General features: G+C 38.1%; 3 protein-coding genes across 3 annotated transcripts; 1 reads left to right on the top strand and 2 right to left on the bottom strand.

Moving 5' to 3' along the window:
• Positions 1-100: 100 nt before the first annotated feature.
• akap17a (A kinase (PRKA) anchor protein 17A) lies at positions 101-10037 on the bottom strand. The gene is made up of 5 exons (XM_055214778.2): positions 9679-10037; positions 8172-8965; positions 6125-6273; positions 2507-2747; positions 101-1461 (listed from the first exon to the last, which is right to left on the bottom strand). The coding sequence occupies exons 2-5, from the start codon at positions 8925-8927 to the stop codon at positions 766-768; spliced, it is 1842 nt and encodes a 613-aa protein (XP_055070753.2). The 5' UTR covers positions 8928-8965; positions 9679-10037; the 3' UTR covers positions 101-765.
• Positions 10038-10871: 834 nt separating this feature from the next.
• Positions 10872-15396, bottom strand: sowahca (sosondowah ankyrin repeat domain family Ca). The gene has a single exon (XM_055214791.2). The coding sequence runs from the start codon at positions 15249-15251 to the stop codon at positions 13737-13739; it is 1515 nt and encodes a 504-aa protein (XP_055070766.2). The 5' UTR covers positions 15252-15396; the 3' UTR covers positions 10872-13736.
• Positions 15397-15799: 403 nt separating this feature from the next.
• Positions 15800-24654, top strand: septin10 (septin 10). Its single transcript, XM_055214793.2, has 10 exons — positions 15800-15951; positions 18690-18804; positions 19469-19664; positions 19758-19944; positions 20317-20478; positions 20582-20678; positions 21019-21187; positions 23403-23535; positions 23785-23969; positions 24191-24654. The coding sequence occupies exons 1-10, from the start codon at positions 15922-15924 to the stop codon at positions 24204-24206; spliced, it is 1290 nt and encodes a 429-aa protein (XP_055070768.1). The 5' UTR covers positions 15800-15921; the 3' UTR covers positions 24207-24654.
• Positions 24655-26273: the final 1619 nt, after the last annotated feature.

Raw genomic sequence — 26273 nt, 5'->3', positions numbered from 1 at the left:
TGATTTATAACCACAAACACAATCGAATGCTGATCGTGTTTCAAATCGATTTGAATGCTTGAAGTTTTAACTTAAAATAGATGAATGACAAGACTCATCATGAGATCCAAACAGTTTTATTTGAACTGAATGATTTAATACATGAAAGTCGTGGCTGCGCTCCTGAAACAGTGTCAATACTGTAGGTGAAATCTAAAGCAAGCAATGTAAAGATGTCAAGAAAAGAAAGATTCTTCATAAAAAAACATCAACAAGCAATTTAACTTTGAAATGAGGTTGAGTGTCACACAAAACAGCTCATAGTTCCTACACATTAACATTCAAGTAATAAACATTGTATAGTGTGTATACTAATGATGAAAGTAACCTAAAGAAAAGTCTTAGCACCAAAACAACAACTTCAATCTGTGAGCGTGTTCAGACTGAACCTCATGAGGAAAAACACAAGCAGTGTGCAGTCTGGGACATTAAATGATACTAAACCGTTCTCTTCGAAATGATTCTGTGAACAGTGATGTACCGTAATGAGAATGACAGTAGCGTGAGATTTACTGCTTTTAAGTTACGCTTATAAAACAAAGAAATACAGCAATGTTAAAATAAATCTATAAAAATAAGAGACAGAGAATAACAAACTAACAGATTAATGATGAGGGGCTTTTCTGTCATGAAAATAAAGTCAAAATATCCTAACGCTTCTAGAAGTTTCTCTGCACAAACTATAATCCATTTGGGGTGAAACAGGAGGCGGATACGTTTGGTTATTTATCGTCTGGAACGGCTGTCAGGGCGTCGTCTGTGTCCTCGACTGGACGAACGGCTCGAACTGCGACTGCGACTGCTGCTGCTGCGACTTTTGCTGCTGCTCTGACCGTGACTGTACCTCCTGCGCCTGCCGGGACTCGCTCGTTCACGCCTCCTCGCTCGACTGCTGCTCCTCCTCCTGTAACTACCGCTGCGTCTCCGAGCGCTTCGGCTACGACTGCGACTCCTCCTGCGGCGATTGCTGCTCCGCCTCCCTTTGCTGCGGTGCGCGCGTTGACGTCCGTCGCATTGCTCTGTACTCTTCTTCTCCTTTGGTGACCTGCCCCGTTCATCACCTTTGACCTTTTTCTCCTTTTTCTTTGGTTTGCTGTCCTGGTTTTCCATCTTTACTAGCGCTGCAGACTTTATCTCGTCCGCTTGTAGCGTCACGCAGTTCACCTGTGTCGGTGCGTCACACGGCTGCAGATCAGTGAGGACACGAGCGCTGTCGTGGTTCTGCGTGTTGGTGCTTTTTTTCAGCAGGTTCTCCAGCAGGCGCTCACGGAGCTCACACTCCTTTCGCTGCAGCTCCAACGCACGCGCCTTCTCAGCCTCCACGCGCCGCAGCTCCTCCTCCTGCAGGCGTCTGCGCTCCTCCAGCTGCTGTAAACGCATCAGCTCCACCCTCTTCTTCTCCATCTGCTGTTGTCTCAGAGTCTGAGGAGACGAACACAAGAATCAGATCTGAAAACAAACTCATGTCATGTTGATCTACATGTGGGGTTTAATTGAGTATTTATTTGTATTTAAACATAATGAGGAGTTTTTCAAAACCTCTTCGGCTGAAATAATGTCCCCTTATGAGGGCCAAACTTTATCATGCTGACATTAGCCATACAAACTAAAATACGAGCACAATTTAATGAGAAAAAATATATAACAATCATCAAAATGTGAAGTATATCAAAAATATATTCAATTGTGTTCTGAAGATGAACAAAAGTCTTACTAGGGGGCTGGGCAAAAAAATAGATTTTTCGATTTATCGTGGTCGATTAAAAATCGATTCTCAAAGGCCACGAATCAATTTTTTTTTTAATGAAATAACTTGATCCTGTTTGATCAAGGAATGCGACTGTTTTGACTTTTTTCAGCATACATTTTTCATCTTTCATCAAAATTGTATTGTATTTAACATAATTGTATGCATTTGAAAATTAGAGATGTGTTCTGTTTTAATGTACCTAAAATAAAAAAGTGTAATATACAGGTTGGTGGCTCTTACGTTTATAAGTGGTATTAATAAAAATAAATTATGTTCACTGTTTTTTAATAAATAAAGTATTTGTATTAAATCTATATTCATTTAATTGAATCGAGCATAAAAATGGCTCCAAGAATCAGAATCAAACCGAGAATCGAAGCTTATGAATCAAAATCGAATCGATCTGGAACATCTGAATCGATACCCAGTCCTATGTCTTACGGGTGTGACAAAATGTTCATTCTGGAGTGAACTAACCCTTTAGCTGAAAATAATATAATCATCACAATGATAAGTAATGATATTAAACTGAAATAAAATAATATATATACAGATTAATCTTCAAAATAAAAGTACCAGAAGAATTGACGGCCCTAAACAGCATCCAGCTATGAACTGACATTTCTATTTCTTTAAATGACTGAAGCTAAAGATTTTTCTTTTCATGACTAATGTTGACATTAAAGTGTTAATAAGAAGGAGGAGAAGTGTTGTAACCTTTGCTCTGCTCAGTAATTCAGCTATGAGTCGTATTGACTCCAGGTTTCTCTGAGCCAGCAGCAGTTTTCTCTCTTCTGTAGCGATCTTCAGATGAAGTTTCTTCTGTTCTTCCTCCTGTTGTTTCTTCATCTTCTTCTGAGTTTTCTTCTCTTCTCTCTCCTTCAGCTTCTGCTCTCGTCTTCGCAGTTTCTCTTCTCTTCTTCTCTCTTTCTCCTCTTCCTCACGCTCACGCTGTTTTCTGAAACATCAACACGCTCCATCAATGAGATTCACAGACATGATGAGATCAGATGTGCTGAGTCATGCACACAACAAACACAATCACTTGTCTTTAACACATGTGGACATAAAATTTTTTTCTTGTTTTAATTCTGTGTAACTGGAACCTGTTGTACACAAACATGGACAAATAACACTGCTTCATGTCCAAAGAAAAATATTTAGTTATTATATTTATTGGTTCTAACCACAAAATAGCTGGAAGAAATCTGAAAAAAAAGACGATCTAAAATGCAGGTCTTAGGAGGTTAAAATCATTCGGCAGGAAAAATAGACTTAAGCAACAATAAAGATGATTCATTCATTTATTTATGTAAATGGTTCAATGAATCGATTCAAACTCTGAATGCTTTATATCATCACTCAAAAAGTTTTTTGTAGCATTTGTGTTGAAATGTGACCCCATCTGTGAAATACAGGTTAAAGGTCATAATCAAACCCTAACCATTTTACCCCTAATATTCGTGTGAAATAACAGTTTCAGTGTTTCCTCTAGGATTTTTTTCAGCTGTGGCGGCAGGGGGCGCCGATGATGATTATAAATGTACATTTTTTAGTAGAATATAGGCTACAGTAAACTAACATGTTTTTTTTTTTTCATTTTCATGCTGTCATTTACTTTTCCTTATATTTATAGCATATTGCTTTTCTATGTTTGATCTAAAATGTATTTTCTTAAAAAACGTTACATAGCTACGTATGTAGTTCGGATATTTCATTGTAGTTTTAATGTAGTGTGTGCATTGCAAGTTGTGCTCGTGTCTAGCGTTACAGAGCTGTTGCAAAGTCATACACAGTCCTGTTTGATAATCCGCACCGCTGTGATTGACCGAACATCCGACATCAGAAGCAATTTTATTTCACACCCGGACCATTTGACATAAAGACTGTGACCCCGAGCCGGTCACACCGCAAATCGCGCAGTAGAATAGAAACCTTTAACGGTCTTCAGACAGATCTTAAACACAAATAGCACGGGGCCATTTAAAAACGAGTCGAATTTTGGTCTTGGATGTTAGACCTGCAGTTTAGCCTACTGCTTATTGAGTCCCGACCTGCATCTACAACGCAAATGACGCGCGAAAAGCCTATTATTACACCAAAACATCAAATCAAATATTATGCGGTTCACCCCACCCTGTTGTTTCGTCTGAAAACAGATAAAACAGTCTCACCGTCTGCCTAAAGTTTCTATTACCAACGTTTTTCTCTTCCACGGGAATAATGTAAGTTTCCTTACAAACAGATTCGACTATTAATGTCTTGCAGTCGCATATAAGTAGTATTCAGTATTTAGCCTTTTGTTTTTGGACAAATATCATATCATTTAATGTGAAACTTTGTGAGTGTCGATCTAAAGCACAGAAGATTGATTGACAGCTGAGCGGTCAGCAGCGCGCTGCGCTTATAGCCTATATTCTGAATAACTAATGGCCAGATAAGTTGATAATATGAGGACAGTGATTCCAAATGAATGTCCAAAAAGCTCGTAATATGTTAAATCAAAAGTTTAATAATTTCTTTTCTCGCAGCCCTGCGCTGCGTCCGTGTATATGCGCCGGTGAACATCAAATGCGTGATGACCTTGCACCTTAAATTACCCTAAATTTATAGTCATAAAGATAAAAGTAAAACAACATTCGAAACTTCAAATGATGTATTTTTATTTGTGTAAACTCACAATAAGGAGAAAACTTTGTGCTTATTTAAAGCAACACTATGTAGTTTCCATGTAAAAATGACTTACAGCTCCCCCATGTGGTTGAAAAGTGCAATAGTGCCTGGTATCAGACACTCTTCTGCGGGCAGGGGGAGGGGCGGGGCTGTGTTTCCTACCCTCCACCGCCACTTTCAGAGTGTGCTTGTAGCAGCTAGGAGGCTGCTCAGGTTGCAGCAACAGTACAATTCATCCAGTTAAGAGTTGTTCTATCACTGAAATAATTTTGGAGACATTATTTAAAGGTAAAAAAAACTACATAGTGTTGCTTTAAAATCATTAAAAACATGACGTGCCTTCTGCTGCTTTGGTTTTACAGCGCGTCACAAAAAAAAGAAACTCAAATACTTTTTTATTCGTTTTGTCAATTTAATTATTATTTAAGTGTAACATATTTCGCGTAGGCTTATTTATTTTATTATTATTTCTCAAAACAGAGACGTAGCCTAATCATCCTCTGTTGATTTAAATCTATTTGTTCATTAAACTAAACCCATGGAAGAAATTATGATACTTTGGGAGATTTATTTATAAATGAGTGAACAACGCGAATCCAGAAAGGAATTTATTTCTAAGACAGCCAGTCTGGCAGGGCGGACATTTCTGTAGCTTTTTTGCGAGCTGCCGCCGTGGGTTTTGTCTAGAAGGGATACAGCAAATGCCTAAAAGTTAAGGATTAGATTTGGAGGTAGGATTTTTAGGATGAAAACAGCGGCTCTGGCTAAATGAGATACAAAAACATCCTACAATCGTGTGAAATTTTGTGTTTAGAGTTGGGTTTGGTTGAAGGATTAGATTAAAACAGTGGTCATCCAGCGAGATTTCGTTTGCTGTATCCCTTCTATCCACAACCGCAGGCGTGGCGGGGATGTTTTAGGCGTGGCGGACCGCCACGGTAGAATGTATATAGCGGAAACACTGAGTTTAATAATAATTTTTAAATGCCCCAAACCTAAACAATCTGTCAATACCTCCAGAAAACAGCGTGAGGCGCACTTTAGAGTTTAGATTTATTTTTAGACAGAAATCTTTTGGATTTGATTATTGCAAAAATAGGACAAATAACAGACAGCATCGCGTTGTGGCAGGGCAGCATGTCAATTTTAAATAAATTCATATAGTATTTTACTTTTAATAAAAACCAGGGGACTCCCTAAATGTATATTTTTGTGCTTTATTTGTACATTTGTGCCTCAATGCTTATAGGAGGTCCAGGACCACCCCCTTGTCTCAATTTGATGAGGAGCATCAGAGTTTGATGTCATGATTTTAGTCAATATTAAAGATGTGAACATTATCATGTATTATATAATGATCTGATGTAAAAGCAGTCAATCACAAATATATCTTTATCTGGGTTTTTTACAGCAGGGTCACAAAAGTTTTAGTAAAGTATATAAGGCGAAACATTACTGTTTTTTCCATTATGTATTTTTATAACGATGCAAATAAATAATTACAATAAAGTCCTCCTTCAGATCAGATTTTTACTTCTGTACTTCATGAAACATTCTGAGTCTAAATGGTGACAGATTAAAATGATGATCATATAAGAAGATAAATATGAAGCTAAACGCTGAAATATAATTGACTGTTTGTGTGACGGGTGTGTCGTGTACCTCTCCTCTTCCTTGCGTCTCTCCTCCTCCTCCTTCTCTCTGCGTTTGTGCTCCTCACGTTGTCTCTCCAGCTCTTGAAGCTTCTCGCGCTCCTGCTGACGTCTCCTCAGTGATGCTTCACTCAGATGTTTACTGGTGTCAAAGGTCACCTGAAGAAACATGAACAACACCTTCAGCTTCTATTTCACACATGAATATAATGATGACAGCTTCATTTTTCTTATGCTTATATTTTACTCTCTTTTATGCTTATGTATAATATAAGCTTTTACTTCATATATTCTTCATCATTTTCACATTTCTGTTGGATTAATATACATCATTAGACTGACATCTCTAAATGAATCTTGAGTCAGGTCAGGTGTCTGATAAGACTTTCATTTCATTAAAAGCTCTTGAAGTGAAGCTGATATTTGAGTGCTCGGTTGAATCTCATTACAGACAATCCTCTTCTAATACAGACAATAAAAGTAATTAAAATATCTGCAGTGTTTGAGTCCAGCTTTTACACAAAAACATCCACAAACTCATTTCTTTCCCAGATTTACTTTCATACTTTCAATTATTCATGAACTTTATTACAGAAATGTGCAGCAAATGTATGTACGTAATATAATCGATGTATATGAATTACATTCATCAGATGATATTTAACTTCTGGGTTGATTACAGCACAGAGACTAAAAGATAATACATGAGATTCACTTCAGCTCTAATGCATGCTGTATATCAGTGCTGTTAGTGTGCTCATAGACTGGAAAACTGGGCATGGCTTTCTGGGTTTGGCCCTTAAAATAGTTCAGGTCATGATACCTACCTACCTACCTAGTAAAAGATTACTATGAGAACAAAGCCAACCAGAAATTTGAGTGGACATCAGTGAAGTCTTACAGGACTCAATTCTTGCACCACTTCTGTGTAATTTGTATATGCTCCTACTTAATGAAAATATCATGAAAAACTGCTTACCACAGCTATACAGATGACACCCAGATCTACTTAAAGGGATAATTCAGCCAAAAATGATATTAAACCCATGATTTACTCACCCTCAAGCCATCTGAGATGCAAACGTCCATCATTTTTCCGACAATCAACATTTCTGTTATTTTAGAAAATCTCCCAGATCTTCACATTTGTATAATGTATGAATATGAGGTCCTCCTCCTTCAAGCCCAAAGATTGTGCATCCATCCTTCACAAAAGAAATCCATACGGCTCCAGTGGCATAAACAAAGACCTTCTGAGGGTAATCCATGCGGTGCTGTCAGAGAAAGTTTTAAATATGGATATTTCTCTGACAAAACCACATGGATACCCTTGAAGGTCTTTGTTTATCCCACTGCAGCTGTATGGATTTATTTTGTTAAGGATGGATGCACAATCTTTGGGCTTGAAGGAGGAGGACCCCATATTCATACATTATACAAATTGGAAGATCTAGAACATTATCTAAAATAACAGAAAATGTGTTTGTCTGATAAATGATGGACGTTTGCACCTCGGATGGCTTGAGGGTGAGTAAATCATGGGTTTAATATCATTTTTGGCTGAACTATCCCTTTAACCCGATCACTCAATGACTAAAACCCCATTAACCCCCTATGTTAGTGCATTGGTCAAATTTACTGTTGGGTCAAGTGTCAAAACTCTCAAGGTAAACATACATTGACAAATAAAGTCAAAAATCTTTGTGTAATTGTAGAGTCTGACCTACTTTCAGAAAAACTGCTTTTTACCATCTCAGAAATATTGCCCAAATGAGATGTTTTGTATCTTGTTCATGCTTTTATCATCAGTAGGGCGGATTACTAGAATGAATTTTTACTGAGATTCCCCAAAAGACCATTGGACAGCTGGAGCTTATGAGAAACACAGATGTTGCCAGACGTCTGACCAGAACTAAAACATCTGAGGACATCACTTCAATCCTGCTGTCCAGTTACATTGAGGATAGATTTTAATGACTGACTGAATCCAGTGAGCGTATCTATATAATGTGATTAAAAGGTTTCCAGCATGCTGAGAATCTGGATTTATAACAAACCTTAATATTGCAGGCGACAGCTTTGCCGTCTTCCCCTTTGAACATCAGCTTCATTCCTCTCAAAGAGTCCATGGCTTTGACGAAACCAGTATGATCCTGGTACTGCAGGTATCCTTCAAAGTTCAGGTGCCCTCCAAATGAAAAGGTGTTAAAGTTCTTCCCTGTCATCTCCTCGCGGTACGGATCCAACATGGGAATGTCCACGTTCCGAATCTTGCCGAATCGTTCAAAGACCACTTTGAAAACGTCTTCGGAGGGTCTGTCGGGAGAACCGTCTTTCTGGGCGAACCACTTGCACGGAAGCCCCTCCAGATGAACGGTATCGGGACGTTCTCCAGGGACGGTCTCGTTCATGTCCTTGGCGTCTCTGAAGAACGAGTCCCAGTCGTGGCGTGTGGGAAAATCCACTTTGTTCTCGGCCGCCCGCACCTTCAGGACATCCGTGAATCCGCTTAGCTTGATGCTCTTCGCTTCCAGCTTGGCCAGGATCCGCTTCACCACGCTCTTGTTCTCCACTTCGCCTTCGAAGCGGATGAAGTCCATGGTGCTCTTGGAGATGCGGAGCGAAGAGAACTGCTCCGGCTGTGCCATGGCTTTCAGCCGCTCCATCACCTCCCAGTTAGAGATGGATTTGCCCGGCATCTTCAGGTGAGGAAGAGCAACGCTGATGGTCATTTTTGCAATAGGCTTCAGGTAGAGATTGTAATCGGGACACAGATCGACAGCCTCAGCTGTATCATTTACTACTGACGTCATGACGGAGTCCAAAACAACCACGCTTCATCTGAAGAAAACTAAAAAAAAAAAAACAGATACAAGTTTAAGTGAATACAGACCGTTTCTGTTCTTAAATATAAAGTAAAGAAACCTTCACACACCCCAAATAAGCTGTGTTAGCATGATATTTATGACGCAAAGGGGTGGGTTCCCAGACAGGGATTAGACTAGTCCTAGACTAAAATAAATGTAAGAGCTGTCCAAACTGAAAACAACTTGCACTGACATATCTTAAAATACAACAATGCCTTTTGATTTGCCAAAATGCACACAAGTAATGTTTTTAGTAAGGCATACTTGTTAAACTAGTTATATTTTATAATTAAACTAAGGCCTAGTCCTGTCTTAAGCTAATCCCTGTCCGGGAAACCACCCTTAAATTGCGAGAGAGAGAGAGAGAGAGAGAGAGAGAGAGAGAGAGAGAGAGACATTAAAGATTTGTCTGAAGCCACATTGCAGGATTGTCGCATTTTTATCGAAGGAAATTTTTGATCGCAATGGTCATGAATCTGTTCTCGGTCAAACTAGCAATCAAACACAACCGATTTGAGCCTAAGATTATACAAATATTTTGGATTCTGAAATGTTGTCATCTAACAGTTAACGTTACATCTGCATTAAAATCATACAGCGTCCGCTCGGTTTTGCTGAACAATGACGATGATAAATCCTCTCAGATCTGAATATAACTCGCGTGAATTAAACTTTACAGAGATGAATTATTACTCACCTTTCCGAATATTACCACAAACATACTGATGAGCCATAATGATAAATAATAACAGCACTGCAGTCACATCAACCCGCAAACACACGGACTGATGATGACGCGCTTCCGCATACGTCACAGGAACCGGAAGTGTCTCCGCGTCACTCTCATGTGTCGTGTTCTTTGCTGCCTTCGCGTGGAGATTGTTGAAGCTGCAGCTTAATCTTTAGAAATCTGTTATCTTATTTCATCCTCATGTTCATATAAACAATCAGCAAACATTAGACAGTCAAGGGCTCGTCTAGTTACATAAATATATCTCGTCTCTAACAGTGCTTGTTGCTTTAAAAGACCAAAACACCTTTTAAAGTCAGAAACTAATGAAAGAAAATCGTACAAACTAAAATTCCAATATTACCATATTTTTGTAGCTGTAGATTGGTTTCATGATTTTGACTTTCAGCTACTGTCTCACTGGCATGTCAATATAATCAAATGTTATGAAATAGATTGTTATATAACATTGCAATAACATGTTACATAACTGATAAAAACTCAGATTTATCCTCAACCATACAGCAAAAAAAATATTTAAAAAAATATACCAAAAATGTATTTTTCACCTATATATTTTGTGGCCATTTTTGTATATTTTAAAATATATTTTAAAAATAAATATATTTGGTTTAAATTTGAATTTAATCTGCCCAACTGCAAAAATATACTTATGTAAAAACTTTAATATTTTTGCCAGGTAAAATATATTTTTTGCTTTATTGTAAAATTAGAAATGTATTTGTTGCTCCTGAAATAAATTTTAAAATATATGTTAATATATGAAGTGTAAAATTAAATACATTTTCAAATTCAAAAATATATTTAACTAAGCTTTACTTTCTACAAAATATATTTACAATATATTTCAAACATATTTTTGGCCAGAGATGTTTTTATTGCAGTAGGCAACACCTCTTACAAAAAAGGGAGAACTAATAAAAGATAATTTATTAGAAAACAAATTAAAGCTCACCTGCCCCACATCCAGCAGATGTTTTATCACTTAACACCATTTCAATCTACATCAGTTTAATATGACAACAGCATTGTCTCAGAATGAGACGGCTCTCCGGTGGCTGGTGAAGACTGGCCAACACATTTCTGGTGTCCGGCTATACGCTACATCAAAGACAGATCACAAACAAAGAGTATATGGCATCATAAAAATACATCTACCTCAACCACAGACTGTTTTCATCTCTATTGTTTGGGAAACCCTACGAGTGTTTCCTGGCTTAGACTCAGCTTCTTTATCTCAACACTAAACTCAGACACTGAACACAACATTCAACATTTTGACCACTTTACACATGTCCAAATCAAAGAATAATCACATCTATAGTGCTACTCCACTGTATAATGTTAGAAATCACCTCTATTATATTGAAAGGCTCATAATTGTTAGGTGTGATGAGGAAGCACAAGTGATGTGTTTGGGCATGTGTTGAAATAACTGAACATTTCTGCCTTCCAGCCAAATAAAGCTGTTATACCTGATTCACAACACCACTAACCCCAATGACAGTCAGTAGTTAACAATGACCAATCAGTGACCCAATAACTGTTCATTTCCTTAGTAATATTGTTGAGTTTATCTGTAGAGATGAAGACAGACTCCAGATTAAACAGGATTAACGACTTTAATGGGCAAAATAAACCAAGAGACTTAACCCCAAAACACACACACACACATAACATGTTAACCCGCAACTCACTCCAAAGTTCTCTGGTACAGCAGAATACCAAAACAAAAGTCCTCACATACAACATACATTTAAGAAACGAACTACAAAACAAATCTGTTCACCATATTGTGAGAAACTCTAATGCATCTCAAACACAATGATCAAAACAAATAAACTATGAACACATAACAGAGAGTAAACTGAAGTGTAATTTCACAGCAAATCATTTGTGGTGTCTTCCAAGTCAATTAGCTCATAATATTTATAAACCACTAAACTGAAATAATAAATCTCAGCGTCTAGTGTATCTGGCACAATCTGTCCTAAAGACATACTGTAAACACGTCAAACGATGCATTTAGTTGAGAAGACGTGTGATGTTTCTGAACTAACTGTAGGGCTGGGTGATTTTGACCAAAAATCAAATCTCGGTCATTTAAAGATGACGATACACAATAAATATTTTCTACAAAGTGGAAAATGTTTGCATGCAAGTCAAAGCTTCATTCCTCCCTGTTTAAAAATGTAAAACTCAATATACAACCCAGCCCTAACAAAAAAAAAACAAAAAAAACACACCTACAGTAAGAGTTTTACACACCCAAAACAGCAGACACAGTCACTTTACAACAGGATTTCTGTTATTATCTGAGAAATGTATACAGGAAGAAATAAAAACTTGAAATATTTAAAAAGATAACAAATATTTGTTGGGGTGTGTATGTTATTAAATATTTAAGTGTGATTATTGGGGAAATTACACTATTCACAATGGTTTCTTTATTATTAAAAAGGCACTTTAAATCATTAAAACACAGTGATCTGGGATTCATATTAGGCATATAAAAACACTTTATATTCACTTTAAACATGTCATAATAGCCTAAAAGTGTCTAAATCAATGTATGGGTTAAAACTATATGAACCAGCAGCTTTACATATTCACATTTATAGGATAATAACAGTCACAATAAATGTTTCAACATCTGGAAGACCATCATTAAAAGTCTGAACCAGGAGAAAATAACATGCTACAGAGAAACTTTAACTGTTAAGTTAAAAAGAATTAAATTAAAAAGTGCATCAGTGTGGCCAAGACTGTTTGTGAAATAATCTGTATTATTATCATTTATATTCATATACATGTAATATATAAATATATATATATATCCCACCTAGAAGATTGATTCAATCTTAAAACAACAGCTCAGACAGAACTAAAGATGACTGCTTGATCTAAATCTCTGTGCTGTTGTTTCTGTGGAATCAAACAGGGAAAAATCTAGAAAAAGAACAAAAGCACCCTACAAGTTTCAACTTCATAAAAGTTATGCAATAGGGCTGGGCGGTAAGTTTTGGTAATATATTTGTCTTTTTTCCCAATTGGATATGGGATGATACAATAGTGTCTATATTATTATGCTGTTATATGAGCCTCTTTTGCAACAGAAGCTCTGTCAGGTCAGACGTAAACATGTTGTGTAGCTGTATATTTCCAAACAGTGAGGAAACCAATGTCTATGATTCATCATACGCTGTGTTATTAAAGGTATCACAGGAGGCTTTGACTTACATGTAAACATTTATTTCCTCAAAATACTGAGATATTTACCGCACGACATCATTCGGTCTAAAATTACCGAGATGTGAATTTGGGTCAATATCGCCCAGCCCTAAGTTATGCCCTATATTATAAATCTTTATAAATAAATAAAAATCCTCACACTGCACCTTTGACACGAGGGGTTTGTAAATAATGGCAGCATTTCAACTTAATGCCAAATTGTTCCCGTATCTCAGTGAATTGTTTAGTGTCATAGTACCACAAATAATATTTGCATAGGTTATATTATATATGTAACTACCCACATTAAAAAATACTATAGTATACTTTAATATTTACTATCCCTACTGAAAAAAAGCTGGTGAGCTGATTTTGTTGGAGTAGCTGTGTTTTGGTCACTTTTTAAGATGGACTTAGCTGGTCAGGCTATACCAGACTGGGAATACCAGCTTAAACCAGCTACTGTCACCTTTAATCAGCTACCGGCTCATGCTGGTCTTAGCTGGATATTTCAGTAGAGGAGTAAACTGTAGCAACTTGCAGTAAATTGTGAAACAATAGCACACGCTATTCTGTAACTAGCATATATAAAATTGTAGTAAATACTGTACTTTAAGATTTACTATGATAAAGTATCAAAACAATACAGTATCTAGGTATTTAACTGCAGTTTACTATAGTAAATATTACTCCAATACTACTACTATAGTAAAAACTACAGTATTTTTTCATATGGATGTTACAAATTCTACGGTGATGGCAAAAGTTCTGCTTCAACCGAACAGATTTGATAAGGGCCTTGATTTGACAGGACTCTTGAGTGAATTCTCTCTCTCATCATTCTCTCTAAACGAAGTGCTGTGGACAATTTGTGTCTTAAATCTGTTCCTCTGGATTCTGATACGACCGATGGACGACCTGCGGTACAGACCCCGGGCCTTCGGCTGGCCATCCGTTGACGTGTCATCCAGGGAGTTTAATAAGCGCAGCGGGTTCAGGTTGGACGGTAGGACTTTAGGAAGCCACCATCGGCAGGCACCAGGTGCATTCTCCCCATCCGAGTTCTCACAAGCCCCTATGATGTCCTTGATGTCTCCAGTGACTGTGGCTCGGAGGTACTGGGCTGCTTTCTTCCCGCTGTAATCCCTCACGTCCACATCAACGTCATAAGCCCCCACCAGCAGCTTCATGACCTCTATCTGGTTGTGCATGGCGGCCAGGTGTAGGGGGGTGTATCCGGCACTGGAGCGCACGTTCATGTTGATGACAACGTTGTGCTGCTTGGCGAAATTCACCAGCATGGCCAACAGCTCGTGTTTGCCCTGCTTGGCCGCCCAATGCAGACAGGTGAAACCGGTGATGAAGTCCTTCTTCAGGATGAGCGAGGGTTCAGAGCCGAGCAAACGCTGGAGGGTGCCCCATTCACCATCTGCTGCACACACCATCCACTCGTGCTCAACAGGGTCTAAGGTTACACAGGCACAATCCTCATCCACTGAGGACGAGATGAAGTCGCAGTTTCTGGTGGAGATGTGCTGCTCGAGATGTACCAGTGAACGTCTCACCTGTGGAGAACTGCTCTTCATGAGCTCAATGAAGGTCTTACGGCTGCCTTTCGGGGTGGCGTCCGTGCCCAACCCATCACACTGTCCGACATGAAGTCCATCTTCGGAGGCCAGCAAACTGCGCTGAGATCCTCTCGATGTTCTCCGTCGGATCGGGACGCTCTTGGAGGCGTGAGGAGCTTCTCCTGCACCACATTCCCGTTTTCCAGTTGACTGTCTATCGGAGAGCTCCGGATCATGTGATTCTGGGTCATTGAAGTTCTCCTGCGAATCGTTTTTCTCGATCAATGCGATGTCTGAAATGCACAACAACGCGTCGGGCGTTTCAGATTCAGCGACGATCATATTCTCATCCGACGTCTTTGTCGCCTCAGATTTCTCACTCACGTGGCATTTTCCGTGTATTTCTTCATCAACACTGACGTTTTCTTTAAACTGTAACGCGTTTATTCCTCTGCTGATGTCTTCATCGCCATCCAGCGCGCGTCCCCTCCGCGTCTCTCTGTATTTCTTCTTCAAACACACCACTTTCTCTCCATCCTCCTGCTTGACATACGCGATATTGTCAATAAATCGCTTAAATCTCTCTTTAAACAACGTCTTCTTAGGATTGTCGCTACCCAGAAATACTTTAAAATGCTCGATTAAGACTTTGTTTTTTACACGCCCCCCATTTTCTAATAGAAAGTCCAGAACGGATTCTTGCGTGCATTCCGTCGCCATTATATAATGTTTAATATAAATAAATAAATGAACACACAAATCAGTGCGTCTGTCTCATTTTTAAGCGCTGACATCGATAAAGCGTTTGACTGAGCGCAAGTGAACACTAATCTGTAAATGACATGAGTCAGTGTGCAGACAGGGGGCTGTAGCGCCTACAATGATGTTTGCATCCTAGCAACTCTTGTTGGGAGAACAGAATCACTAATGTGAAACTGGAGTACACTGGCGCTCATTGTGGCTCAAAACCGCTGCGCCTGAACGTCGACCTTGCCGCGCTGTGATGAGCCAAGATGGCTTCTCATTCCATCGCGTACGCAGAAGAGGGCGGATCAGGACTTGGGACATACCACTTTACTAGCCCTATGGGGAGTTAATGCTCCACCGATAATAATAGGTGTTAATTAATTATATCGACCGTCACTTGTAGCTTCCATTAAGGTTAAATGATAATTTTCTTACCCAAATGGCCGCTGATTTATGTTTACATGTAAAATCATCGCGTTTTGCGTACTATAATTGAGACAAAGCCCTCCCAAAAGGGTGAAATGGTAGAGCAGCTGTTCCCAGTGGTTTATCAGCTGGAAATTATTGGACGAGGGGCGACTCACGGCAACTTTTTGACTTTCATCAGAAACTGAAGCGATTTCGGTCATTTTTGTGCGCGTAAATGGCGTCTTCTGATGTGGTTCGACAGATGGTACGTATGCACACAACACATTCCAGGTTCTGCGGCTTTCCCGAGTTCAGTGAAGTTTGTGTCTGTGGAAGTGAGTTGGCGAGAGCGCGCTTGGGAGTGTCCCGCGCTCGAGCATTTTAGTTTGTTTGATTTGATCATCACTCGAAATATCTAAATATATTGATCTGAGTTGTCAATCTGCGTGTGATTTGTTCATCTGAATACACAGTTTTGATTTATGCGAGATATTGATTTGGGTAAATCTGTGTCTGAATGAACGACAAGTTAACGTTGCTGCTGTAAAACTAAACACGCACACATAGGAATGACCAACATGTATCAACTAATCCAAACTAATAACTAACAATCTCTCAGGAATCTTTCAGTGTTTTTCTGTCAGACTTGTTAGAAACTGTATGAGTTAACTTACGTTGATAATAATAGTGCAAGTTAACAGTTTTGGTTTTATTCTTTACACTATTCAATATTACTAGACAAATATAAGCAACAATGTGCACGTGACAGCTGATTATCTTAATGTAAATGCATGCATTTAAAGAACTTTATATAGCTGACCCTGGATCACAAAATACACATTTAAAGGTGCTATAGAATGTGAAACTGTATTTATAGGGAGGGCTGTGACGGTTGTAATGACCACCGCGGTGAGGAAGTGTGACCTGCGGTGCTGTATACGTCACAAACTATGAAAAATATAAAGTACAATCTCGCCCGGTGAGATGTCTTCAGTAAGGATTTTTCTGTGCCGAAACCGATTTTTGTTTCATCAGCCTTAGCCGATGACCGATACAGGCTGCCGATTTTCTTCAACCGATATTTGGGGCCGATACTGCTTTTGCTCACTCAATTTACATCATAAAAATGACACAATGATGATGCCAAATGTTACAAGTCTTAATTTTTAAAAAAAAGTAACAGGTATAGAACTTAAAAAAAAAACTATATTTAACAAATAGTAAAAACAGGTGAGGGTGCTATGGAACCATCTTTTGATGTTGTCATGGAAAGGTTGGTTGTTTTTAGTCACATGACCTGCAATCGCTTTAGCTTCCAGCAACTCTGTCTGTAAATAATGCCGGGAAAAAATCCGCGAACACGGCAGCCACATATCGGCACATGCCGATACACATAAAACTCGCAAGGTTAGGGTTGACGCAAACAGCCAGCAGATGTGGAGTTAATGCACTATTTGCAAGGGAAGGCAACTGATATCAGCGATGACCCCCTGGCTTGGTGGCGGAATTGAGGCAAGATATTGGATGTTTCTCAATCTGAAGGCTGTAGCCCCCAGAGGTCGTATTGGTAAGCTGCATACGTCATCAAGCATAATATGCTTATGACTTGCAAATGTTTCTCTGTTAACTCAAATAAACCAGGCTTGACGACATATGCAGCCTTCAGATTGAGAAACGGCCAATAGACGGCCAATAGACCCTTATACTGTTTGTATGCGTATGCGGGCGCATTTAGGCAACAAAAGTATGGCAAGAATCAGCAGTGAAGCAACATAGACAGAGAAAGTTATTTTAGTAAGTTGACTATCAACTTTTTCAACACGGCTACCAGATCCGTGTACTATAAAGGAGCGGATAGAAGACATTAGCAGATGACCAAATATAAAGTGTCCAGATACATATATACGTATATTAGTATATTATATTAGTGCAAGCAACGCTACAATCAGACATTTTGATGCTGGGAAACGTGCTAACACGTTAGAACCACTGTGAAATAACACCACTTCTGTTGCCTAAATGAGCGCGTAGGCTATTTGATCACGTGAGCTGTAAAAGGGTCTATACCTCAAACACGATTGTTTCCTTCTTATGTTCATGCAAAAGTCAGCTGGAAAACAGACCAACTGTGACGTTACAGTCGATATATACACCCAACATTAAATTACACATTCAATTAAGTACAATGTTGTTCCAATGCTAAAAACTAAGTTGTTTAGCTGTTTAATTAGCGTTATATGCTAGTTAAAGGCGGAGTCCACGATGTTTGAAAAACGCGTTGGAAAAGGAGACGGGCCGACTACCAAAACACACTTATAGCTAACAAAATCAAATCAAATGCCGGGTTGCGTATGTGTGGGGCGGGTCTATCAACAGAAGGTCCAGATTCTATTGGGGTAGGGGCGTGTTTGTTTAGGTGATTTCAAATATCAACATTGGCTTTCAAACATCGTGGACTCCGCCTTTAACACTATATGCTAGTTAGCGTTATATGTTAGTTAGCGCTATATGCCAGGGACACCTGCTGTATGTTAACGTTTAGGCTGAAGTTCTACTATTGATGTTACAGTTAGGTTTTGCAGGTTCATACTGGAAAAAAAACACAAACTTATCACTCAGAAACATCCATTAACAATCTCCAAACAATTGATTATTCCTCAAAATCTGATACAGACTCAATCATAAGATCTGTTTACATACACACAGAGCTACTAAAGGAGAAACAGCCAATCAGAGCAGAGCTCAACATTATTTTCATGACCCTTTCAAATAGAAGGGTCCTAAAGGGAAATCCGAGGGTTGTAAATGGACATGTAAAACTGACTCTGGATCATTGTTTGCACTTAATAAAGCCACAAATCTTCATCAGAGAAGAATTTAACAGATTATTATAATGCATTCTTTGGCACCTTTAATGATAACATCTTCTGTTAATATAAACGGCAGTTAAGAGTGAATGTGGTTTTGTGTAATGCTAGATTTTTTCTCATGTTCTTTTTACAGGATAAGAACGCTCGTCCTTTGGCTTTGTCAGGTCATGTTGGCTTTGACAGTCTGCCAGATCAGCTGGTGAATAAATCTACAGGACAGGGTTTCTGCTTCAACATCCTCTGCATCGGTGAATATAAAGTCAGATTTAAATGATCTACAGAATCAGCAAAATATTTATATTCTTCAAATAATATCCAATTACAATCAAAGATATTGGATGCACTGAATCTTCATAAATGTGTTTTAGCAGATGAAGAACTAAAGTTATAATAATACAGCTGATGTCAAGTTTAATTGAGATTTTAGAGATATCTGTCTTTCCTCATTCAAGTAGATATATGACTTGAGTCTTTTCTGACTGAAATATGCAAACATGACCTCATAGTGGCTCAACTTTCCTGAAGAGACTTTATTGGAGTTTACACAAGGAATAATTGAGAATGGTGTACAAGGTTTACAAATAAATCAAAGGACCGGAGGTCTGCTTATACCACAGACATTGCTCTGGTGGTTATTTAAAGACATTTGACAGCACAGGTGTGCTTTTATAGATAAATAATGCATACCAGTGAAACATTTCTCAGCCAATCAGAATAAAGCATACAACAGACCCGTTTTATAAAGTTGTATAATATTTAGTTGCTGTTTCAATATCATGATTTACTTTTCTGTTCTTATAGCTTTAATGAGTATAAGATTGCAGTATAAGATGTGTGTGGTCATATCTATTACGATTCATTGTGATATAAAAGTTCAACTTCTCTTATAATGCTGTTTATTTTCCTCTGTAGGAGAGACTGGTATCGGTAAATCAACACTGATGGACACTCTTTTCAACACTAATTTTGAGAATTTCGAGTCTTCTCATTTTGAACCGAAGGTGAAGTTGCGAGCGCAGACGTATGATCTTCAGGAGAGTAACGTTCGTCTGAAGCTTACTGTGGTTAATACCGTCGGCTTTGGGGATCAAATGAACAAACAGGAGAGGTTTGTTTTCTTCATTTGGTGTCCATTTGAACATTTATATTTATAAATGAATAGACGATATAAAGGTTTAGTCTCCGTCTTTATCTCTTACAGTTACCAGCACATTGTGGATTACATAGACACCCAGTTTGAGTCGTACTTACAGGAGGAACTGAAGATCAAACGCTCTCTGCACAACTATCACGACTCCAGAATACACGCCTGCCTTTATTTCATCGCTCCGTCAGGACACTCGCTCAAATCTTTAGATCTGGTCACTATGAAGAAACTGGACAGTAAGGTCAGACGCTCATTTTTCACGAAATAAACACAATTGGTAGTTTATAAGAGAGAGTCCTTATATTATCAGTAATAATAGTACTAGGAAGGTTTTTTATTTATATATCAACTGTCTGTGAATTTATTTAAAACTCTGAAAAAAATGTGTAAATAAGATGCATCATGAATCTAAACTCTGTAAGTACAAAGCTGTAAGTAAAAGTGTCTTAAACAAACCACGTCTGATAGGAAAAGTGACTTTCGGGCAGTGTAGATTGTGTATAAAGGGCTGAACAGAAGGAAAGTTTAAACCAAACCAAACCTGTGGTTACTCTAAATATATGACTGCAGTGTGTTATTCCTGAATCATGGAGTCTGTTTTCCCATCGTTTAGGTCAACATCATTCCCGTCATCGCTAAAGCCGACACCATCTCTAAGAGCGAGTTACACAAGTTTAAGATTAAGATCATGAGCGAGCTGGTGAGCAACGGTGTGCAGATCTATCAGTTTCCAATCGATGATGAAACCGTGGCCAAGATCAACACCACTATGAATGTAAGTCGCAGCTCTCAGACCAAATCTTCAAATGCAGAATGTGAACAGATCCTTGTGTCCCTGTTGCGAGTTGACCCATATGGGTTTGTTAACTTTGTTTTAGGGTCATCTTCCTTTTGCTGTTGTTGGGAGCACAGAGGAGGTGAACATTGGAAATAAAATGGTGAAAGCGAGACAGTACCCGTGGGGTGTGGTGCAGGGTGAGCCATTAACACACAGTCATCTGCCTTAAAACCATTATTATAGTTACTACTCATTAAAAAAAACTGAATGATGTTTAGTGGCCCAATCAAAGATGTTTTTTATGGAGTGGATCATAAAAGATCACTTTATCTAGACTCTTCTGTAGGATCAGACTTCTGGATGTTATGTAATGAGCTTTCCACGCTTAAAAGTTTCAGTTTTGTAAGAGAGGTTGATCTGAGCTACTGATGATCATAGATTACAATCACATACTGCAAATGAAAACAGACATACGATCCTCACGATGATCTGAATGTTATTATGAAAGCGTTTAGTCTCTGTACTGTGTTTGTTTAGTGGAGAACGAGAGTCACTGTGATTTTGTGAAGTTACGTGAGATGCTGATCTGCGTGAACATGGAGGATCTCCGAGAACAGACGCACACGAGACATTATGAGCTCTACAGACGCTGTAAACTAGAGGAGATGGGCTTCAAAGATACTGATCCAGAGTCTAAACCCGTCAGGTAGACACATTTCTCTCATGTGGTCATGTGCTTGTTTTTTTATAATATAACATCGTTTTTAAGACTGTGGAGAAAAGCACTGAAGCATGAGAAGGATTTATTTCAGCTGGTTCTGAAGGACATTCCTGACATTCCTTCAGTGCTTTTATAAACAGCTGTCAGGATCATTTCAGACTGAAAACACATCAGGGGCCGAATTCACCAAAACATTCTTAAGACAAAAAATAACAACATTCTTAAGATTAATTATAAAAAGTGTAGTCCTTCAACATTTCTTAAAAAGTTCTCAAATATTTACTTAAGAACATTTTACATTTTTGTCTCTACACTAGAGGGTGTAATGATATTTCATGATATACGCTATAATACCTGTCTGATATTGATTCTGAATCGCAAAGGTGATTATTATGCACAGCTCTTTTCATGTATTATGGCTCTGTGTTCAGTAGGAAGTCCTTGTCAATCTAAAATCACTGTGAGTTTGAGTCGTTTATAACATGCATTTGAAAAAGCAACACTCATCAAACACAATCATTATAAATATTCTTTATTATCATGTAAATGTTTGAAGAACAAAGAATTTGTGTTTGTAAATGGTTCATTGATTGTGGCTCATATTGAGTTTGTGCACAAGAGCGCCCTCTGGATTTTGGATGTGGTGGTGTTTTACTGTAATGCATTGAGAAGCATAGCAATCAGAATCACATGATGTATCATGACTTAAGACTGAAACTAACATCGGCGATGACCTACCCAGCTAACAATTTTTGGTTCCCAAAACGTTTTCCTAACATTAGTTTTTGGTTAGCCAGGAACGTTTTCTTAACAGAAATAGAACGGTAATGTTAGAATAATGGGAACGTTACTTTACGGTTGCAAAAAATAAAACCTAAAAAAGAACATTCCCAGCCCTGCTGAAAAAAACAGCATCAAACCAACATGGACCAGCATGGGAATTATGCTGGTCTATGCTGGTTTAGTTGGTGGTCACCAGCATACCAGCACCAAAACACAACATATGCTGGTATGACCAGCATGGGATGCTGGTGCCAATGCTGGTTTAGCTGGTGCTAATGCTGGTTTAGCTGGTGCTAATGCTGGTGCTGGTTTGATGCTGGTTTAGCTGGTGTTCACTAGCAAACCAGCACCAAAACACAACATATGCTGGTCTTGCTGGTATGCTGTTTTTTTCAGCAGGGAGGGCATTATTATTTGGTTCCCAAAAACCGTTAGGGTAACGTTCTGTGTTTGCTGGGTACAGCCAATGAGAGAGCAACATAGAGGACAGCTGGAAGTTCAGGGAGGAGTCTCTCCAAACATTTCCTTTTTAATAATCTTTTTTTCTTCTTCTTTCTGCCGCAAATGAGCGCACATGCAATTTGCATGGTAAGCTTCTTGCGGGCTATCATTCCATCTTAAATAATAATCCCAGTCTCATGCTGTTTCCTTTGCGTCACTTCTCATGTGTGTTTGGTTGAGACGTAGTTTGCGGACCAGGACAAAGTTGTCGGCGATTCTTCCTTCGGTAAAGTCATGCAGTATGAAACCCTCTGTCGCTGATCCATCATGCAGTCTGAAACAGCAGCGACTGATCGCAATCCCCAGATAATCATGCAGTGTGAAAACATCTGTGACCCGACTAGACCATGCGGTCTGAACTCGTCTCCGTCTCGTGTGCACACCTCTGTGTCGGTCTCTGTTGTGTGGACGTGGAGGGTAAAGTGTGAATGAATTTTGGCCGTCCTAGACGAAAGATTACCATCATAAAACAATGGTGTCCATAGATGGCCCACGATAGTTTTCTGGCAGTGTGAGAAATTTAGCATGATCAACAAGTGGTGTGTTAAGGTTAAGGTTGCTATGACCCGTGTACTGCTATTTGTTTACCACTAGCACGTGCTGATGAAGTTGCATTTACATGCATTGCAGTCATCACAGCCTACGACTTAACGTACCATCATCATCTCTCAGTCTACATGCTTGTCATACCAAAGTTTCTCAAGAAGAGGACAAAACATAACAGATGAAGACAAATATCTGTACCCAGAACAGACAGAGGTCACATCTGTGCCTCAAATATTTGTTAGTTTGCTTTCTATTTCCATCAGCAGCTCACAGCAGGACGGCACTAATCTTTACTTTCTGATTTAAGATTTTCATCAGGAAATCAAAGTGACCATGTCCTGTGTGTGTGTGTGTGTGTGTGTGTGTGTAGTCTACAGCAGACGTATGAGGCGAAGCGACAAGAGTTTCTGAATGAGCTACAGAGACGAGAGGAAGAAATGAGACAGACGTTTGTTCAGAGAGTGAAAGAGAAAGAGGCGGAGCTTAAAGATGCTGAGAGAGAGGTATGATGAACATACGCACACGCACATCATGCACGTACACTAACACACCTGCACATCATCACACACACTGAAATCAATGCACAGAGTGAAACTTATATCATATAAAACAGATTCTGACTTGAAATAAGAATGTAAAGCTGTTATGTAGATGTAAACAGACGTGTGTGTGTGTGTGTGTGTGTGTGTGTGTGTGTGTGTGTGTGTGTGTGTGTGTGTGTGTGTGTCGCCCTCTGTTGGTGATGTGTTTAGCTGCAGGGTAAGTTTGAGCAGTTAAAGCGTCTGCATGCGGAGGAGAAGAACGCGCTGGAGGAGAAGCGCAGGACTCTGGAGGATGAGATGAGCATCTTTAACAAACGCAAAGCTGCTACTGAGCTTCTACAGGCACAGACCTTTAACACCAGCGCCAACAACAAGAAAGACAAAGATCGTAAGAAGTAAGTAGCCCATCACTCACCATCATCATACAACCAATCTAATCAAAAAATCAATAGCAGTGAAATGAGAAACGGGTCGACTGAGTGAGCAACATGCACACACATAAAAATATATATACACACAGTAATGCATGCTTATTCATGTGTGGTGCATTCTGGGAAGGTTATTGTTGTGGTTTTGTTACCTAACTGATTGTTTCCATGTTTGTGTGTTTTTCCAGTTCTGGATTCATGTGAAAAGTGATGTGACACAGGCCAGCTGAACTCTTATAGACACACAATGTTTATACACAGCAGTGTTAGATCATGTTTTTAATGTTGTTTCTTTAAATAATTGACTTGATACTGACACACACACACACACACCAGCAGCATATTTAAATATGTTTATATTTACTGTATGGTACAGTCAGAGCACACATCACTTCACTTTAATGTGTCCAGATCATAGAAATGTTTTTATCAAATGAATGCTGAAGCTCTGTTGAGAAAATGTTCATCTTGTATTTTTACTGCTAAATGTTTGTTAGTGGCTCATGAAGAGATATAAACACGAGTGAAATTATACTAATTTACTAGAAACAAATGTTGACCTTTATTGCATTTATCTTTGACATTTTATACTCATGTATTTAAACAGTGTTATTATGGGTGATGTTTAACCAAATAAACATATTTTTCTGCCTATTGGATTTTCTATGATGGACACATGTTAGATTGTTAGCGTTAATGTGTGTGCTAGAATTACTTTAATTCAAATGTATTTCTATAGCACTTTTGAAAAAATATATTGTTGCAGAGCAGAAAATGTACAATAAATACATGTAAGTAGTATATAGACAGTAGATAGGAATTAATATAACATTATGAAATATAAAGAGTATAGGTTTTTTTATTCAATGTATATTATATTACACAATTAATATACAGTATAGTTCAGTTACAGAAAACATCTTCTGGTAAAAAAAACTTATTCAAGTGCTTGCACAGTACCAATAATTTGTATGGGATTATCAAGACAGCAATGGTATAATGTATATACATTTGAATAACATACACTGTAAAAAGTTAAAGTTGGATCAAATTATTGATAATGTCTAAAAATTTAATGTTTTTTTTTTAACTTAAATTTTTCAGTTTAGGTGAAATAATTAAAGTTAAAAATGTTTAAATATTAGATGTTACCAATTGAAGTAAGTTTTTAAGTAGAGCCCCTTTTACATTTTACAGTTTATGATAATAAAATACCATAAAATGTAAATAAAATCTACAATAAAAAAATGTGAAGTATCTACAAGATTGCAGTGACACTATGTAAAGTGATATTAATAGAATATACAACCCTGATCCAAAACATGATGTTAGCCGTGAGCAAGCCAAACGTGAAAGTGATAAAGATGGGAAAAATTACAATTGTGTTTAAGTGGAGAAATCCAACTTATCTGGATAATCTTGTTCAGGCTTGATCATCAAAGTATTTTTTATCTAAGTGTTTGCAAACTTTAGTCTTTTCTTTATAAACAGCTTGTGAGTAAAATCAAAATGATGTGATTCATAAATTGCATTACGTTTGTCTATTTCATTAACATGTTGAAACTTAATCAAAATGGTGCAAAATCGTGTAAAATAAATGCATGTACTTATTTGTAATATTAATAAACATTTCTTGAAGCAAATCTAAATTATTATATTTAAATACTAATATAATTATAATGTCTTCACGATTCATGAATGTATGTTGTCATAGCCTATGCTGCTGTGAATGTACCGTTGCCTGCATTCTATTGGTTGATTCAGAGGTTAAGGGCGGCCATTTTAGGTTGAAATCATTGTAGTCCTCAATTTACAGCACTTAAGAATGAATCTTACACTTTACTGAAAGTTGCTTTCAGCTTCTTTATAAACGTCTCATACTCTCAGACTGCTCCTACTCATTACTAAGAATGTTTTGACACTTAAGTCAAAGCTTAAGACTATTCTTAAGAGCATTTCTGAGATGATTTATACATACGAGCCCAGATCAGTCTTTTAAACTCTTCTGTTAAAGAAAAACAAATCAAGTGTTCAGTAAAGGCCAAAGTATAGTTCATTTTCAACAAGTATGCAATGGTCCACATATTGAAGATAGAAACATGTACATTATAGTTTAAGTTTAAGTCCATCATGGACAATTATTAGACTGCAAAGAGCCCAACTCATATCAGCAGTCCACTTCAAAGTGCACAAAATATTCTGGAGAGGAAAAACATCATGAGATTTGAATTATGTCTGTCAGGATAATGAAAAAAAAACTACTTTTATCTC

The sequence above is a fragment of the Misgurnus anguillicaudatus genome, chromosome 17 (genome assembly GCF_027580225.2).
Source record: "Misgurnus anguillicaudatus chromosome 17, ASM2758022v2, whole genome shotgun sequence".
NCBI lineage: Eukaryota > Metazoa > Chordata > Actinopteri > Cypriniformes > Cobitidae > Misgurnus > Misgurnus anguillicaudatus.
Note: the sequence above shows the minus strand (reverse complement) of the source record. Positions and strands in the feature narration are given on the sequence as shown.